The sequence below is a fragment of the Anser brachyrhynchus genome (assembly GCF_964034855.1).
Source record: "Anser brachyrhynchus genome assembly, chromosome: 5".
In the NCBI taxonomy this organism is placed as follows: Eukaryota; Metazoa; Chordata; class Aves; order Anseriformes; family Anatidae; genus Anser; species Anser brachyrhynchus.
Genome location: NC_137699.1, coordinates 42,279,317 through 42,296,412, shown reverse-complemented (window position 1 = coordinate 42,296,412; position 17,096 = coordinate 42,279,317). Strand labels below are relative to the sequence as shown.

Genomic DNA, 17,096 nt, shown 5'->3' with positions numbered 1-17,096 from the left:
CCCGCTGGTGAAAATGGGCACAGCACAGCATACTACAGGCTTTTCCTGACTGCTCTCAGGGGCTACGCTGATGGGCCTAAACCCATCTGGAAATATGCCCCTTCTCCTTGCCTGAAAGAAGGGTATGTAGAAACTGAGGCATTTAGCTCAGTTCCTCAATTAGAAGCCTGCTTGTGGTACCCTATCCTGAAAAAATGGCAGCTGATGCTCCTCAGCGAGGCCAGCAGACCCAATATTAGCAACAGGACCTGTGCTGGCAGGGGGGCTTCAGCCTTGTGCAGGGGCTGGGGCTGCTGGCCAGGCTGCTGGCCGGTGGGGGAGTGAGGTGCAGAGCCCGTCTGTGCGGACCGCTGGTGTTTCCACGAGATCCCCCCCAGCAGAGCCTCGCTGCTTTGCAGTGCAGGAGGTAGCCCGGCATCCTCCTGGGGAGGAAGAGCTGTGGCAAGGCAGGAGAAACAGCGCAGGCTGCAGCCGTGTGCCCCTTGGAGCAGGGCTCCTGCCAGGCCCTGCTTCCCCATCCACTCCCGCACAGCGACACCGCCCCCCTCCATACTGCCGTGCTCCTTCCCGGCTGCGCTGCTTGTGCAGCCCACAGGCCACCCCACAGGCCCCTGCTCCTCGGAAATGAGATGGATGAGACGTCAGCAGACATGGGGCTGTTCCCTGAACTCCACGCTCTCCCCTGCCACCACCCCGATCCCACCGTGCCACGCAGGGCCTTTGGAGCGGCTCATCCTGTTTTGAAAAACAAAGCGCGAAGCATTTTCATTCTTTATTTTACAAAAATAAACCAGTTTTGCCCTGGTACTCTATGGCCCCCAACGTTCCCCTCCGCCCCTGCTTCCGTTCCTCTGCCCGGAGCTCCCGCCGCCGCACGCCGCAGCCAGCCGCTCGCACGGGGGCTGCCCGTGCCCACGCTCCCGCGGGGACCCCAAGCAAGCACCGGGGAAGGGGTTGGTGCCCTTTTGCGAACGCTCCTCTTCCCAGGATCCAAGCTGGAAACTGCCCGAAGATGCCTCCTGGTGGCCCTGCCATTTCTGCACGGGGAACAAGTCTTGGACAAAGTCACTCAGAGTACACACTGTGAGAAGGGCCGTCTGTCTGTCTGACCCTCTCCGGATGGAAAAGCGAGCCCCGCGAGGTTGCTTCTTGGCCGCCCCACCGGCTGGCTCAGTGCTGGAAGCGCGGGGAGCTGATGTGGGGCTGGTGGAAGGAGTGTGTGGCGTAAAGCACCTCTGGGGGCGGCGGCGGGGGCGACGCCAGGATGGAGCAGAGCGGTTCGTGGGAGCTCAGCACCGAGGTGAAGTGCTTCATCTCCTCCGTCAGCTGCCGGATCTCCCGGCGCAGGGCCGCGTTCTGCCTCTCCAGGTCTTCGCTCTCCTGGGGAGACAAAAATGGCAGGGCTTCCTCAGCTGCAGGCATGGGTGGGGATGGAGGGAGCGGGGAGGCCCTGGGGTGCAGTGTGGTACCCGGATATTGTACGTGGGGGTTGTAGGAGCTGCCCCACATCAGGACACACGGCAGCATCACGAGCCGCAGCCCTCCCTGACCCCCCATCTCCTTGCAGGAGGTGCCCACCAGCACCCCACCAGCAGGACGGGAGCAGGCGGAGGAGGTGGCCGTGCCAGGGCTGGGGTCCCTTACCCGCACCTCTCGGCCCAGCAGTTTCCAAAATGACAAGTTTCCGGCAAATTCTGCCCTGAGCAGCGGCTGGGCAAACCCCCCTCCTCCAGCCGGCCGGGTGCGGGCGCGGGTGCAGGCGCGATGCTGGCGGCCCCGCCGTGCTCCCCGGCCCCAGCTTACGAGAAGTGACTGGGGTGTGCGCCCGCCCAGGCTTTCTCGCTCCCTCTCACGCACACGCACGCCGTCGTCCGCTTCCCGGGCCACCCGGCCGGGGGGAGGGCGCGCTGAATAACCGCCGTCTTTAACCAGAAAACCACCTGCCACAGGAAACCTGTCATTGCCCTGGAAAGAAAAGACTCACTGCTTCCTGCTAGCAGCCGGGGAAACCAGCGGCCCGGCGGGGAGGAGGGGGAGACGCTTGAGTCAGAAGAAAAGAGAAACCGAGGCCTGAGAAGAACCGAAGTATTGCTGCTGTTAATGAGGATAACAACAAAGGGCCTAATGGTGATGCTCGGCCCTGCCTCGAGGAGCAAATCACAGCCTTCGCTACCCAGAGGCAGCCGGCTCCAGGCTGGAGCATCCCAGGCACCGGCAGCCGTGGGGCGGGCAGGACCAAAGGAGACAGGGAAGACTCAGTGTTGGGCTCCACAAATTCAACCAAAAGCAGGACCCAGGGCTCCGAGGCCCTGGAGAGCTGCACCAGGTCCCTGACAAAGCAAAGCTGTTGCCCCTCCACCGTCATGCTGGCTTTTGGAGGTTCGTGCTCTCTATGCACAGGGTAAAACGTGGCTACAGCACCAAACGAGCATCTCTGGGACGTGACAAAACGCTTTGGAAATCATGACTGACGTCAAACGTGGGAGCTGACGGGAATCACCCGGGGGCCAGGAGCCCCAGCCTCCCGCTGACTCATTCCCCTCAAAACACAAGCTGGGAGCCCTGGGCAGGTGGAGATGCTGGCTCCTGCAGAACCGCCACAGCCCAGGCTCTTCCAGGCAGGACTGCACCAGAGAGGCACAGGCCACGGTGCTTCTGCAGTGGTGTCCCTGCCTCCTGCCCCTGGGGAAGGAAGGAGTCTGTGCTGTTGGTGGCATCTGAGCACCACTTAGCTCATGACAAAGTGGTTTGTTGTCTGCCCTGAGAAGAGTGGCTCAGTTATTGGTACACAGCAAGTCAGGATTTTCCTGAGGGAAGACGAGCCCATATCCAGCTCTAGGACGGCCTTGGACAGAGCACCAGCCCCAAGGAAAGGGTCTCCCTCCATCCCTCTCAGGCACGGTCTCCCAGAGCCATCGCTGCTAACAGTCAGCCCAGAGCCGTGCCTGCTCTAGCATGACCAGCAGCTGCTCAGGAAAGAGTGAAATCTCAGCTGTAAACCCACCTGCGAGCATGGAGTGAGGGCACGATGTAAGGGGAAAGCTCAGGGCCAACTTCTCAAGAATCCATCCCGAAAATGGGGATTTGGGGAATACGAAGACTGCTAAGTCAAAGGATGTTTTTCTGAACACCAGCCTGACTGTCACATTTCAAGGGGCAGCCAAGCCCTGTGCAGGGACGCAGACGGTCTCTGCCCACTGCAGGCTGCACGTTCTGCATCCTGCTCACCAACGGCCCAAAACGCACGGGATTGCACCTAGCAAAATGCAAAGCGCCCGGCCCTGTGCCCTGACACTGCCCGCGCACACACAGAGCAAGAAGTGGCCATCCCTCCCGAAATGCAGCCTCCTAATCCTTCACGCTGGGAACAGCCACCAGGGTTACCGTGGTGCCACAGGAGGAGAATAGGATAGTGGGGGTGAAACCGCAGCAGGGAAAATCCATGCCGTGCAAGAGGAACAGCCCCCAGGTACTGCACAGTGCTCAGATGTAGGAAGGGATGCAAGTCCTGCCACAGGGACATTTTAAATATTACAAAATGATTAATGTTTATTTATCTACGCGGTGTGGTGCCTCAGAAAACAGATCGGGGCAATGCCCGTTCAGCTCTGCACTGCACCTTCCTCCATACCAAGGGACACAAAGTGCCACCGTCTCAGAAGGGCGTCCCTGTGCACCATGGCATTGCTGTGTGGGTGATGGCATGAAGCACAAACGCAGTGAGCGCCAGCCCGGGTGAGCCCAAATGTTTGAAGAGCTTCTGGCTGAGCCAGTCGGGAGAGGTTTGGAGAGGAAATTGGTAATGTCAGACTGAGAGATCAGTCTTGTTATTGATACTAAACCGCCTGCTGAACTGAGGGCTTCGGCGGCAATCCCCCTTTCTGACGGGTGGTGACGACAGGACCTGCCAGGCATGAATCCTGGCAGCAGACCTGTGTCTGCCAGAGAGGACACCCATGGGGATGGGAGGAACGGTACCAGTGACACAGGACGAGTCACTGTGACATCGGGTGGATGAACGGGAGGATTTCGCTCTGGACCTGCTGAAGGAGGACTGTGCCCGGGCATCTGGGGGGAGAAAACCTGCCCACGCTGGGGCTGTGTGCTCTCAGCGACGGCGCTGCCGCCAACATCCTGCCCTGGCCCCCCTGTTCCTGCCCGCGCTGAACACTTCTCCAAGTCCCCAGGGTGAAAGCACGTTGTGCCCGGTGTGAGCCCCCAGCGCCGGGGACGGGGAAGGACGGGAGCGCTCACCAAGTGCAGTGTGTCTGCTTTCTGGGTCTGCCGCAGGCGGCTCTTCTGGGCAGCTATGCGGTTCTTCTCCCTCCTCTGGACTTTCCTCATGTCATCAGAAGAGTCCTAGGGAAACACGAGGCGTGGGAATGAGTGCGACGTTCTCTCCCCGCTCCTGCTGGGCAGGAGGAGGGGAAGGGGACACAGCAGGTAACATTGTTGAAGCACAGGACATGGGACACATCCCTTTAGCACCCAGCTAAAGCCCTGCCCCAGGGACATGTGAAGCTCTTGGCATCCCAGATGCCAGGAGGGGCAAAGCTGATCCCCTAACCTTCCTGGCACAGCTGTTTGATGACCACTGTCCCTTCAACGAAGACACTGGCCTGGGATGTGGCTTGAGGGACCTCTCTCCAGAAGAGAGACAATTTGAATTCCTTGCCCAGAAAACCTTTTTGTTCCCCGCCTCCCTGCAGGGATATGGCACTGCAGTCCTTCCAGCTCTTGGCTAAAGCATCTTTCCAGATTCAGCCTGTGCTTTCCTCCTTCCATCCCTGCAGGTCCCAACCCCTCTCCATCACCCTTCTCCCTCAGCCTTTACTTTAAGGGTTTTGCAGACCCTTACGGCGTGGCGCGGCTCCCTAAGACACTGCATGTTTAACTAGGCAGGCTCCAAGCTTTTGCCTTTTCCCCAGCTCTCCTTCGCTCCAGCTCTCCTGTCTCTGTGCTTGCTCTTTTCTGCAGCCCCTCGGCAGCAATGCCTGCAGCGCTTCCAAGCCCCTCGGGCAGAGGGGAGCTGGGTTTCCCGGCGCCAGGTCACGAGCTCCGTGCAGCAGCCCTTCTCTGCTCAGATCTGGTCCTGCTGCTGCCTTCTGACAGTTAAAACCGTCATACAGACTCTTTCATCTTCTATTTTCATATGGTACTGCCTCTTTTGTGGACTCTCTAACATTCACATCACTGCTCCCCCACAGGACTACGAAACTCAGCCACAAAATTTATCTTCCCAGCCCATCAGTCTGTCCACATCCTCTCCCCCCCTCCACCCCGCCCAAGATCTTTTCTCTTCTTTGAACTTAACCGTTTTATCCTTGCCTTCATTGCCCTGCCAGCTCCTCAGCTGCAGCAGCTCCCAAGTCCTGCACCAAGCCCGGTCCCTAGCCCTTAGCAGCCTCTGTGCTCCATCCCCTTCTCCACCAGGAGGCATCCCCATCGCGGGCTGCAAGCCCCAAAGCACCTGCCCTGATCATCCCTGAGATTCCTGAGCAAAGTCTTGGGTAGGTGCTGGTGGTGTCAGCCCTAGGCAGATGGCAAACGATCGCTATAATAAAGCTGAGCCAGAAAAGGCGATGGAAGTTCTGTTAGCAGCGGGGCTTTGCCCGGTCCCTGAGCGCTGTGCGGGGCAGGGGGAAGCAGGCAGGTCCCCCAGTGCCACCTGCTCCAGCGAGGCCAGACTCCCCAGAGCACCAGCACCCTGCTCACCGCCTCCCGCCCAGCACCCAGCACAGGGCCCACGGTGCCCAGGGGTCCCAGCACCCCCTCGTCTTGTCCTTGGCCCAGCCCCAGCTCTCGGGGCTCCCTCTCCGCTCGGCGGGCGCTGCTCCCGGCTCAGCCCCGCATCCCGCTCTCCCTGCCGCCGTTCCTAGAAAGCCCCACCACAGCTCACGGTGCAGATGCCGCGGCTGGTACACTTCCTCCCGGCCACCCAGGGCCACCTGCCCTCCCTGGAGGCCAGCAGGGGAGAGCTGGGGAAGGCTCCCTGCTTACCTGCTTGCTGGGAGGGGGAGACTGGCTGGAGCTGCTGGAGTCGCTGCTGTCGGAGCTGTGGGGCATGGCTCCCGTCTCTGGCTCCCAGGGCCTCTTCAGCTTCCTTTATGCTCACGGTGTGCCCAGCTTCTCTCTTTCCCCCTTGCTTTGTCCCCTGTCCTCCTCTGCCTGCCCTGGGATGCTCGCTGGCCTCCCTGTGCGAGTCCGTCCCGGAGGCACGCTGTCCTCCTGCCCCGCGCTCTGCTACTTTCTCTGCTCTCCGCTCAGAGCTCTGCACCTTCCCTTTAGGTCTCAGGCCTCCTGTGGTTTCTCAGAACCTAGGGGATGTAAGCTGAAAGTCACGTGGCCGGAAACTTTAAGGCGAAGAAGAAAAGTTACAGAAGAAGAAGAAGAAGAAAAAAAAAAAAGCAGAAAAAAAAAAGCACATCTGGGAAAAACGAGCTTCAAAATAGCCTGAAAAACCCCCGAAAAACACCTTCAAGCGGTAGAAAAACAGCGAGATGGGTTTTCTCCGAGACAAACAGCAGAGATGTAAAGGGAAGAAAAGCCCCGGCCCTGGCTGGGAAAGTGGGACCCTCAAAGGAGGGCAGCGCGGAGGAGGTGGTGCCGGGAGCCCCAGAAACTCCAGGGGCAGGAGGAACAGTGCGCCCCGGCTGGTCCAGCGCCACCCCGGCCCCTTCGGGAAGTCCCTGGGCAGCCTTCCCCATCCTGCAGCCCACCCGCCCCATCCCACCACCCCCAGCAGGTCCCAGGAGGAGACCAGCACCCTCAGCAGGCACCAGTGGCTTGTGTGTGCGCGGTGATCAAGGCCCACCTAAGAAGAAAGGCTTGGGATGGAAGAACGTTTGGGCCGTTTTTGGGAGGAGTGTAACGGCCCTGTGGGGCCAGCAGCTAAGCCTGAGACATAATTCTCACTCCACACCTCAGTATGAGCATGCCCGTACTCCACGAGCCTGTCGTGTACGGGTCTGGTTCCCTCCTGTCCTCCTCTAGCCCCCTCTATCACAGCAGGCAGCGCAAGGCGGACAGCACTATGGGAAGATGGAAACACGCTGCGGGCACTCAGCCTGGGGCACGGCGCCTTATTTCTCCCCTGGTCTGTAACGGCGGTAACTCGCCGCTGCGGAAAGCAGCGATTCCCAGTTCCCACTTACTGGTGTTTCAGTTGAGTTCCTCCCACTTTCTGACCAGGAATGCTACAGCCCAAACTGCTGCCCAGCCCGCTGCTGTGCCTCCAGCCCCAGCAGCCCACAGTTTAGAAGCACAGAGTGGTTTGGGTTGGGAGGGACCTTAAAGCCCATCCAGCTCCAACCCCCTGCCATGGGCAGGGACACCTCCCACCAGACCAGGTTGCCCAAGGCCCCATCCAGCCTGGCCTTGAGCTCCTCCAGGGATGGGGCAGCCGCAGCTGCTGTGGGCAGCCTGTGCCAGTGCCTCACCACCCTCAGTGGTTCGGGGAAGCCACCTAGCCTAGCTCCAGGGGCACAACCGCTCGGCTTTAGCTATGCCCATGTCCTGCTTCAGAAACGCCCTGTGGCACCGATGCACTACCCTTGGCCCTATTACCTGAACATCTCACAGCCCCGAAGGATTTTTCTCTCAGTGTGCTGCAGGGAAATGCTGGGATCCACCCCCCCCGGTGCAGAGGCACAGCCCCTGCTTGCAAACGTGGGCTTTGCTTGCCCAGCAGGACCCCGCTCCCTGCCGTGCTGCCTCTCCCAGAGCTCCTCAGAGCCCAGGAGCGGGGCAACGTAGGGTGCTGGTGAGAAGAGGGGTGAGCGGGGCAGTGAATTCGGGGCTGCCAAGCTGCTGGCTGGCAGCTGAACCATTGAACCATCCATCTGCTCGCTGCATCGCTACACTTCCTCTGAACCCTGCAACCCCACACGGCGCTTCCTTTCCAGGAAGCAGACCGTTGGATTCCCGCTGTCCCGAGGAAACCCATGCTCCTCCCGCGCCGAGCAGACCTCACGGACCGCCTCGGCTCCCAGCCACCACCGCTCGGGCATCAGCGGCTTCTTCGAGCCCTCCTCAAGGGCTCTACAAGCTGTTGTTGCTCAGGGCAGGATGGAGGGAGCTCCTTCCTCGAGGACAAATGTCCTTGTTCCATCGTTGGGCAAATAAGCTTAATCCCCTCCTCTGGCATCTAGCAGTCCCAGCGGCAGAGAGGTGACAGCAGGCAGCGTCAGCAGGACACGGCCCCGGGAAGCTGGGTGTCCAGGTGGGCAGCCTGCACAAAGCTGGCCCCGACTGTTCTGCAGGGAAAGCCTGTTTGATCCGCAAGAGGAAGGTCTGGAGCTGTGCCACAGCCCGCTCTTAGCTGGGCTTTTATGGACAGCCTGGGGCTGATGGAGAAATCCCAGCTGATAGCCTGCTGTCCCAGCCCAGGCTCTGCCCTGCTGGTGGGGGCGGCTCAGGAGCCAGAGTCCTAATCCCCGAGCCTCATTTAGGCGACTAAATGTACGCTGTGAATAGCATCCCCTGACTTTCTCTCTGGGATCATTGAGGTTTCTTGATCGTAATCGCAGCAGCTGTGAAATCGTTATCAGCAGCACTGGAAAAGCTTATAAGGGTTAGGTCACTGCCGTGGCAGCAGATCTACAGAGCAGGGATAATTCTCAGAGGAGTTTAGGGGAAGGGAAGGGCCACCCAGTTCTGCATCGGTCCCTTGTGAACAGCAGCGGACCCTGCCGAAGGGATCCCAAGGGATCTCAGGGTGTGCAGGCGATGCCAGGCCAGAGTGCACGACCTCGAATGCCGGAGAAATGGTTTGGCAGCAGCAAGGTGCAGTTCAGCAAGAACAAATGCAAATGCAAAGTGACACGAGGTGTATGTAGAAGAACTGGGGAATAACCGGCCAGGCAGCAGAATGGCAGGGAAATATCCGGGGGTTGCAGAGCGTCACAGATCGCATCTGGGGGTGCAGGATGCGAGGGGGCGACGGCTCCTCCCAAGCCCTGGAGCAGAAAAGCCCAGAGGAAAACAATACAAGGGGTGAACACACCGAAATCCTGTGCTAAGAGGAAGGAGTGAAGACGTTGGGTCTGTTTAGCCTAGAAAAGAGAAGTCTTGGGGGCGGGCAGGGGGCGGGGGAGGAAGGAGCCGTCTTTGATATGTTGTAATGGAAAGAGTGGTCAGCTGTTTTCTGTGCAGCCACACCGGGCTTCAACAGCAGCGAGGAAGATTCAGGTCAGAGGTTTGAAACAGGTTAGGGTTGGGAAGGGCTGTTCAGGAAAGTTATTCTGTCCCCTTTGCGTGAAGTAGCAAGGAACAAACCTCTGTCAGAAAGGGTCCAGGTTTAATCCTGCCTCTGTACGATGGGCTAGAGAGACATTTCCAGAGTTTAAATAAGGAGACCTATTAAAAATAATAATAATAAAGCTGGTAAGAGAGCAGAATCAGCCCTTAACTGCAGCCAGTCCCTGCATCCTGCCTGTGCACACAGGAGAGAAAGCTGCAGCTGCAGCTTCCCCATAAACCTACCGCTCCAGCCCTCCCACCTGCTGCAGGCTTCAGCAGCAGCGTTCAAACTGCATCTCACCTCGTCCCTCTCACTCACCTTTTTTGCATGAACATTTAGTGAATAGTGCTATTTAAAAATCCAGCCTAAAGAAGCTGTCAACTTCAGCCTCCTGTAAACCACCGAGGTTGCTTCTGCTTCGTGTGTAACATTTTATGCAAATACTTTCTCACAATATTTGGACAATCGCAGCAATTTGCATATCATTCCCCATACGAGCTCAAAGACTCTTGTGTGGGATACAGTACTGATAAGAGATGAGGAGCGAATGGTGGTGTTGAATGAAGTCCTTGCTCTTCTAGCAGACAAGATCCTGCTATATCCCCTTCTGGTAGCACACATTGGTCCTCTCTGCACCATGGGAGGCTTCCGCAGCTGGCAGGAAAGCTTCTCTCCATCCCCGGGGCTTTTTATATCATGCTGGGCTCCACAACTGCATGATCCACAAAGGTTCCTTCCCTGGCATTGCTACATTACCTTTATCACTGTCCTGTGGTCAGATCCTGCTTCAGCATCCTGCTTTTCGCTTTCTCCGCAGACCCCTTCTAGGGTCCATCACTCCAGCATCTGAGTGCCTCAGCACTGTGAATGAAGTTGTTTTCTCAGCCACCTTTCCAGGTGAGGGGGTAGAGCTATCCCTGCTTCACCACTGTGAAACACAAGACAAAGAGGGATTTAGGTCATTAGTACTCTTTAATTTTAGACACACAGTTTTAACCAACTAGAATCTAATTCTTCAGTGTTTTGGGCTTTATACAGTAATTCATTTAACCAACCCCCAGCTCCCAATGTCTGCGACTGCAGGTGCAACCTTTTAGCTCTTCTGTAACCCAGACCTGGCAAATGAGGAACAAGTGGCTGCTCCTGTGAAAGACTTGCTTGTGCAGCTCACCGAGTTACTCTGAGGCAGACGCGGCTCTCCAGGGAGGCACTAAGGGCCTGCCCAGGAAACCTTCTTTCTTTCCGCAGGCCCTTGCTTTCTTGCCTGGTAGCAGCTTCCCAGCCCTGGTAAGAAAGGAGGCAGCCCAGTGGGCCAGCTCTTCGTTCCCTCCGGCTGCGGTCCAGCCTGGGTGATGAAGAGGTGGCCATCCAAGGCAAAAAGCAGGAGGTGATCGTATGTGCAAGATATCTGACACTAGGTTGCCCAGGCAAAGCCATTTCTGGCAACTTCTAGCTCCTCAGTACTCATCTATGCCACTTTCATGATTATTATTTTTTTAAATGTCATTAGTACTCTTCTGGTGTGTCACTGTCTGTGTGTCAAAAGGAGCAAACCATAGAAAGAAAACTCCAAATGTGTTCCCTAGTGGAGAGGGGAACGCCGCTGGCAGAGCCTCAGGCTCAAGATACAGATAATTGGTGTTTGCCCCAGGCTGCTGAGGGGGTCAGCCACAGTCTGCCATCCTGTACATACCATCGGGTTGGGTAATTAATTGAGCAACCTCTAATCAGTTCCTGGCAAGGACTTGCTCAGGAGCAAGCTCAGGTGTACGCGTACCTGACTCTCCAGGTCTGCAGATCCCAAACCCTGGCAGAGTGCTGACAAAACAAGGCTGAACATTCTCCCGTGGCCTCCTTCACAGGCCCTGGTCCATTTCTGGCCAGGAACGGGCCTGACTGCCCAGCCTGGCTAGATGAGCGTGCCCTGGGGGCTCCGAAAGGCCTCACGTGCAGACGCCGCTGGTAGAGCAGGGCTTCTCTGCTTCCGCCGCGCGGGGCCGAGCCCACCGGCAGAACTATCCAAGCGCATGGACGCGGCGTGCGCGGGGCCGCAGATGTTGTCTGACGGTTTGACTCATCTCGGTGGCAGTCTCGTTTGGCGATGATGGGGAAGGCCCAAAGAGGAAGGGCAGTGACCCGTTTAACCAGAATGGCTGATCCACCCATGGGCACGCTTACCGGTGCTGGCAGGGGGCCGCAGCCCCAGCTTCCTTCGTGCGTTTCCAGGCCACGCGAGGCCAGCAGGCCTTCCCCACCGCCGTGGCAGCAGGACCTCAACTTGGACCTGTGCTGGTGCTACAGCACGTCCAGCCACAGAGACCAAATAGCCAATGCTTTGCTCCCGTGGGATGGCTGCAACCTAAGGGGTGTCTGCTGCTGCCATGCCCCGTGGTGTGGGGGCAGAGGGGTGAATGCATGGCTCATCTCCCAAATTAATGCATGGCTCTTGAGTGTATTACTTGGCTGCTGCATGACTCTATTTGGAGAAAAGCGTTCGTCAGCGCCACCCGTCACCATAAGATATGTCCAGCCCTCCCAAGGACTGGGCTCAGCTTCCCTAGGGCATGTCCCTGCAGATAGACTCAAGCCACCCCTCTCAGCAGAGGCTGATGAAATGGCACAACTGCTCATAGCCTGCTCCCGTCCCAACAGCAGCTGCTTTGCTTTTGGCTTAGGGGCCGGATACGCCACTTCTCCCTTTCTGCCCCCATTTCTCAGGGCCTCGTCCCCAGCAGTGCCTGGGAGGTGGGACAAGGGAGTGGGGCCGCAGCCTCAGCCCTGCCTGCAGTGGTGTCATGAGTCCCTGGCACGAGGGGCCCTTGATGCCCCCAACAACCCCAATTGTGGCCTCAAAGAGGGGACAGGAAAATGCAGAACCCCCTGAATCTCAAAGCCATGCCATTCCAAGAGCCATGCCATTTTCCAATTTTTTTTAGTCAAAGCCTTTGACCTGAGCTGTGGGCATCCTTGTTTTCCACAAGCACGTTATCCTTCGTGAGCCCTCTGCAATGGCTGGCCGGCAGGCACCTTGTCCACCTGTGCAAAGCAGTTCGTTGCTCTGTAAGAAGCGTGTCAGTTTGCCAGCTTGAAATGAGTTGTCTTTCCATTTCTTTGAACATCTTGTGAGGGGGTGAACAGAGGAACAGACTTATCTCTAAGCCAGGCATTGCTCTGTACATCTCTATCACACGGCATTTCACTAGTTTCCACTCTAAACTGCTGGGACTTTTAGTCTCCGCATAGGGAAATTTCCCTACACCCCTGATTTAGGTCAGCACCCATCTTTGGAGGTCTCCCGTTTTCACAGCAGGGCAACCAGAAGCAAACACAGCACCCGAGGCGAGGTGTCCCACAGCCATCTACACTAGCATTATAAAATGGCAGATGTGCTCTTCCATCCCATCTTGAGGTACCTTTCCTCTTTCCCCACTGCCGTGCAGCTGGGTGGGCATCCACTGAATTTGGAGCACAGCCTGGCATCCTTTCATTCTCTCACTGAGCTACAAGCCACCAGTTCCCAGCCACGGAGCAGCCCCAGCACGTGGAGGCCTTTGGGCAGAGAGATGTGCCCGTGGTGCATCCCAGGTGGCCAGGCCCAGCATGGTAGTACCCAGTGCTGCTCCTAAAGCCCCGTGCACATCAGCCGGCGAGCTGGCAGTGTGGCTTGAAGCCACATTTAACCCACCTCACTGCTGCAGAACTTGGCACCTTGGCTCATTCAGACACGTGCAACAGCTGTGGGCTAGAAGTGATGCACGCTTTGGGTCACTTCGGTAACAGGGAAGGCCTTCACCGAAGAAGAGGGATGCCTCACTCTGTAGGTGACCACGTAATCATGTCAGTGACTCTGCCTGGCACCCACAGGGCTTGCCTGTGTTGCAGGACCCATCATCCACACACTGCGAGGCACCCGCTGATGCCCACAGACTCGCTCCTGCACAAGCTCGCTGGCCTACAGCATTCAACAGCACCTCACAGCGAGATGTCGGCAGCAACCAGGCAGCTGGCGTTAGCCTGCCCAGAGGCTCCACCAGCTCTGGGAGCCCACGGGCCTGCGCCAAAGCCTCACTGCCCCTGGCCTCACCTGCTCCAGCAGATTTCCAGCGGATCTGCCTGGCCTGGGAGGTGCTGCTGGAATTGGGGTGCTGGCGGAGCAGCCACAGGAACTGCAGCGTCAGGAGTCAGGACTTCCCCTGACAGCGCCACAGATGACAACTCAGCAAGTTCATTCTGCAGAAACTAGATAACATCAGCGCAAGGTGGTGGTTACTGGCAAAGGATCCGTTCCTGAAGCTTCATCTGAGACGTGACAGGCGGCAGCGAAACCTCGCTGTCACACAGACACAAAGTGTGCTTTTGCTTCGAGCCACGCAGGCTTCTGGAAGCAGCACCTGGCTGGTACATCATGGGTGCTCCCTCTCGCGGGGCTGGGACTGTCCCCTTGCTCCTGGAGAAGCCAGAGACGGAGAAACAAACAAACGCCCAGAGGCAGTGGAGAGCCAGGCAGTATTTCCAGGCCTGGGGAAGAAGCAGGAGGGTTTTCTCATTGCTCTGCAGCCATCCTGGTGGCACTTGAGCCTTTCCCGACTGCTGGCCCTGGTGCCAGCCATGGGCTGCGCTGGTGCCACGCAGAGCACGCTGCCACCCCTGATCATGAAAGCAGTTTCCGTGGCTCTTGGTAAATATCAAGGCTGGGGATTTTCAGGGGTTGTTTTCCAGCAAGATGAATAGAAGAGCCAATAGAGAGAAAGATAAGTGAATACCTGCTGGCCTTGGCTCATAATGAAACGAGAGTGGCAGGTCACTGGCAAAGGTCAGCTGATAACATGTACCGCATGTCACGGACCCTCAGGTCCTGCCAAGATGGGCAGAGGAGGTGAGTTTTTCAAACACAGGATGAGAGCAATGCTATCAAAAACTGCAAAGTAATGGCCTGCGAGCCCGCTCTGCCCAAGGGGCACTGGTGGGGCGGTTGCCCTTGGTGGGAGAGAGCCCTGCAGGCACGGGTGCCAGGGCAGGGGATGGGGAGAGGGCGAGAGGAGGAGGAAGGGGAGGGAGCCATGAGCAAGCTTTGGACTGCTCGACTGTCCTGGGATGGTTGCAAGAGGGAGGGGTGAGGAGCTGGTGGGCTTGCAATACTGGGGAAACTGGGGTTCTGCTGCCCAGGAGAAGAAGGGAGGCAGGCAGACGGTGCGAAGCACTCACACCGACCCCCAGCCCATCACCCCAGCACTGCCTCAGGCCTGATGCGCTGGGTCAGAGCAGCACTCACCTTCCCCTTTGGGCAGGGGGAAGAGGCGAGAGAGGCTTTGCCGTGGGGCACCAGGGAGACGGAGGCAGGAAACGTGGTCGGGCTCATCCACCTGGGCTTCAGACAAAATCTGGGGTCGGGCCCTGGGGACAGCTCCTGCTTGCACTGGGCAAGGTGGGCCCACTCGCAGCCTGGCCGAGGCCCCCCAGGAGCAGGAGGTGTGCGGCGCTGTGGCCGTGCAGCTCCTCCTGCTGGTGGCAGCGCCCGAGAGGCCACCAGGAGGGAGGCCCATGGCCTCTGGCAGCGCTGGCTCAGGGCCCTGGGTGCCATCCGCCCTGCAAGTGGGTGGATGGGTGGCCTTTGAGACGTGGCCTTTGTGTTTTCTAAGTAAGTCCCACATCATCGGCCTTTGTGCGAAGAGCGCCGTGGGACACAGGTGGGAGGACATCGCCACCGTTTTGCCTTGGGTTCAGGAGCACCACGCTGGTACGGAGCCACTGGTGAGAGTGCTGGGCTCCTCCGAGGTGCAGTCACAGATGGGGCTGCATGTGCATCCCTGGTGGTCTCTGTTCCTAATGAGGGAAAGGTGACAAGAAAAAACATAAATAATTCAAGCCGTGCCCCCAAAGAGCTGATGCAGGACTGCAGAGCCACGTGCAGCAGCCACTCCTCTCACCTCCTTGTGGTGTGACAGGGATTCTGCCCAAATTTCTTTGACTCCATTCAGTCCCTTAGCTGTCGGCAGCCTCCACAGCCCCTCTGAGGGGGGTGGCTTCTCCCTGTGCCCCCTGGCATGGCCGAGCTGTCAGCAGCATCCAGAGCCCCACCGCCAGCTCCAGGATCCACCACTACGCTGCTGCTGCCTTTGCTGGCTGCTTTCAGTGTGCTTGGTTTCAAAGGGCATCTTACATTTCTCTTTGAAGCCAGCTGTTTTCATAGCAGGAAGTTTTACTGCAGCGTAGCTGTTTGCCAGAGGAGGGCCATTGCCTGCACCCATGGTGCTGCCAGGGCTGCTGAAGGTGTGTGGCGGGTGGGTGAGTGTCACGGCAGGTCTCCACGTGAGGATGAGCACACGGGCTGTCCAGGAGAGCAAAAAGCATGAGATGCCTGTGGCTGGACCATCCGATGTCCCACTGACCAGCAAAGAGGAAACTGATACTTGCAGGGGTCTGGAAATTCCTTACCTTGTACACTCTGCAGAGGGAAATAAAGTCCCAAAGAGAGAAGCAGGCCCAGGAAGTGCTCTGCATCCTTTCGGCAGAGCTCGATGAGAAGCGTCACATTCCTCAGAATTATCCAGACTGGCTCCAGACAGCAGCAAGAAGTGGGTCAGGTCGGAGCCACCACGGCAGGGCAGCAGGAAGCAGGGAAGGAAAGCTGTCCGGCTGCCGAGGGCTGCACAGCAGGCGGCGGGAGCCAGGCCCCACACTGCTTTTCTTCACCAGCTTTGTTTCAGATCCCTTCCCTGCACAGCCCTCTAGCACACCTCTGCCAACAAATCCTCCCATGGCAATAATTTGGCTGTGACAGATCCAACATATTTCACACTAAATAAGGCAGCTGGCAGCATTCTGGGAGGTCCCAAAGACAGAAGTTATAGAAAGGGAGGGGAAATCCAGGAAGACAGTGTGGGACAGGCAGAAGACCAATGTAATATATCACTGGAGGCTAGGGGGTAGAAGAGGAGCCTGCAGAGATAAACACGCATTTGAGAAGCAGCCATGCTCAGGGAAGACCTCCTCCCATGCTATTACCACATTTAGGGCAAACTCATCCTGTCCCCACCACCACGTCAGTGTTACTGGCTGGAATGTGCATCTGTACCAGATGCTGAAAGCTTCTTTCACTCACAGTTCGCATCAAAGTCACTTCATCCGCACTGGGTATGACACCAGGCTGGGAGATGACTGGGTTCACCACTGCCCCATGAGACATGTGAGACACCACAGCCCAGCGGTGTCCCTTGTGTGAGACGGGGCCTGCCTACCCCACACTGAGGTACCTTCCCGCTGCCTGTGGATGTAAGGCTCAGAAACGCACCAGTGTAGGGACAGGGCTTGGTTATACACATGGGGATGTCCTTGCAATCCCAGCAACCCCTTTAGTCCTAGCACCTCAACACTGCCCAGCTGAGTATCTTCTGAACCTGCACATCCCTGTGCCTGGCACTGGCTGATGCCCAGGGCAGGGGTCGCCTTTCCCAGAACATCAGTCAGGGGCAGGGCTGGGACCCAGAGGAGGCCCAGTGGTCTTATACCTCCTTCCATGAAAGGGATCACCACCACCGTGACATTGCAACAGCTCCCCTACCTTTTGTCTTCCTTCCGAGGAGTTCAAGCTGCTGCACTCCTGCTGAATCCAGAAGGAAAAGGCAAGGTGACCTCCCGTGTCTCACACCTCCGTGCTTTCAGCCAGCGAGTCGTGCCCTGCCTGCCCTGTTAGGTGCAGCTTCCTGATTGACAACACTCAGAGCCACCTCCAAGGCTCTCAGCTTCCCCAGGATGAACTCCTCTACTAACACAGAGAGGCACCAAGACGGTCCTGGAACCATCTTCCCAGTCCTGGTCAGCCAGAGGACACGCAGCACAGCCAGAAACCCAGCAG

At 57.9% G+C, this 17,096-nt stretch overlaps 1 protein-coding gene across 1 annotated transcript; it reads right to left on the bottom strand.

Annotated features, from left to right (window-relative positions):
* Positions 1–753: 753 nt before the first annotated feature.
* On the bottom strand, positions 754–17,029 carry BATF (basic leucine zipper ATF-like transcription factor). Its single transcript, XM_080595579.1, has 3 exons — positions 6,001–17,029; positions 4,255–4,359; positions 754–1,380 (listed from the first exon to the last, which is right to left on the bottom strand). Exons 1-3 carry the CDS (start codon positions 6,064–6,066, stop codon positions 1,171–1,173), a joined length of 381 nt encoding a protein of 126 aa, XP_080451705.1. The 5' UTR covers positions 6,067–17,029; the 3' UTR covers positions 754–1,170.
* Positions 17,030–17,096: the final 67 nt, after the last annotated feature.

Coding starts and splice junctions, on each gene's coding strand:
- BATF (XM_080595579.1), bottom strand. CDS start 6,066: ATGCCCCACAGCTCCGACAGCAGCGACTCCAGCAGCTCCAGCCAGTCT. Junction 4,360..6,000: donor CTCCCCCTCCCAGCAAGCAG/GTAAGCAGGGAG, acceptor GTGTTTCCCTAG/GACTCTTCTGATGACATGAG. Junction 1,381..4,254: donor AAGCAGACACACTGCACTTG/GTGAGCGCTCCC, acceptor TTGTCTCCCCAG/GAGAGCGAAGACCTGGAGAG.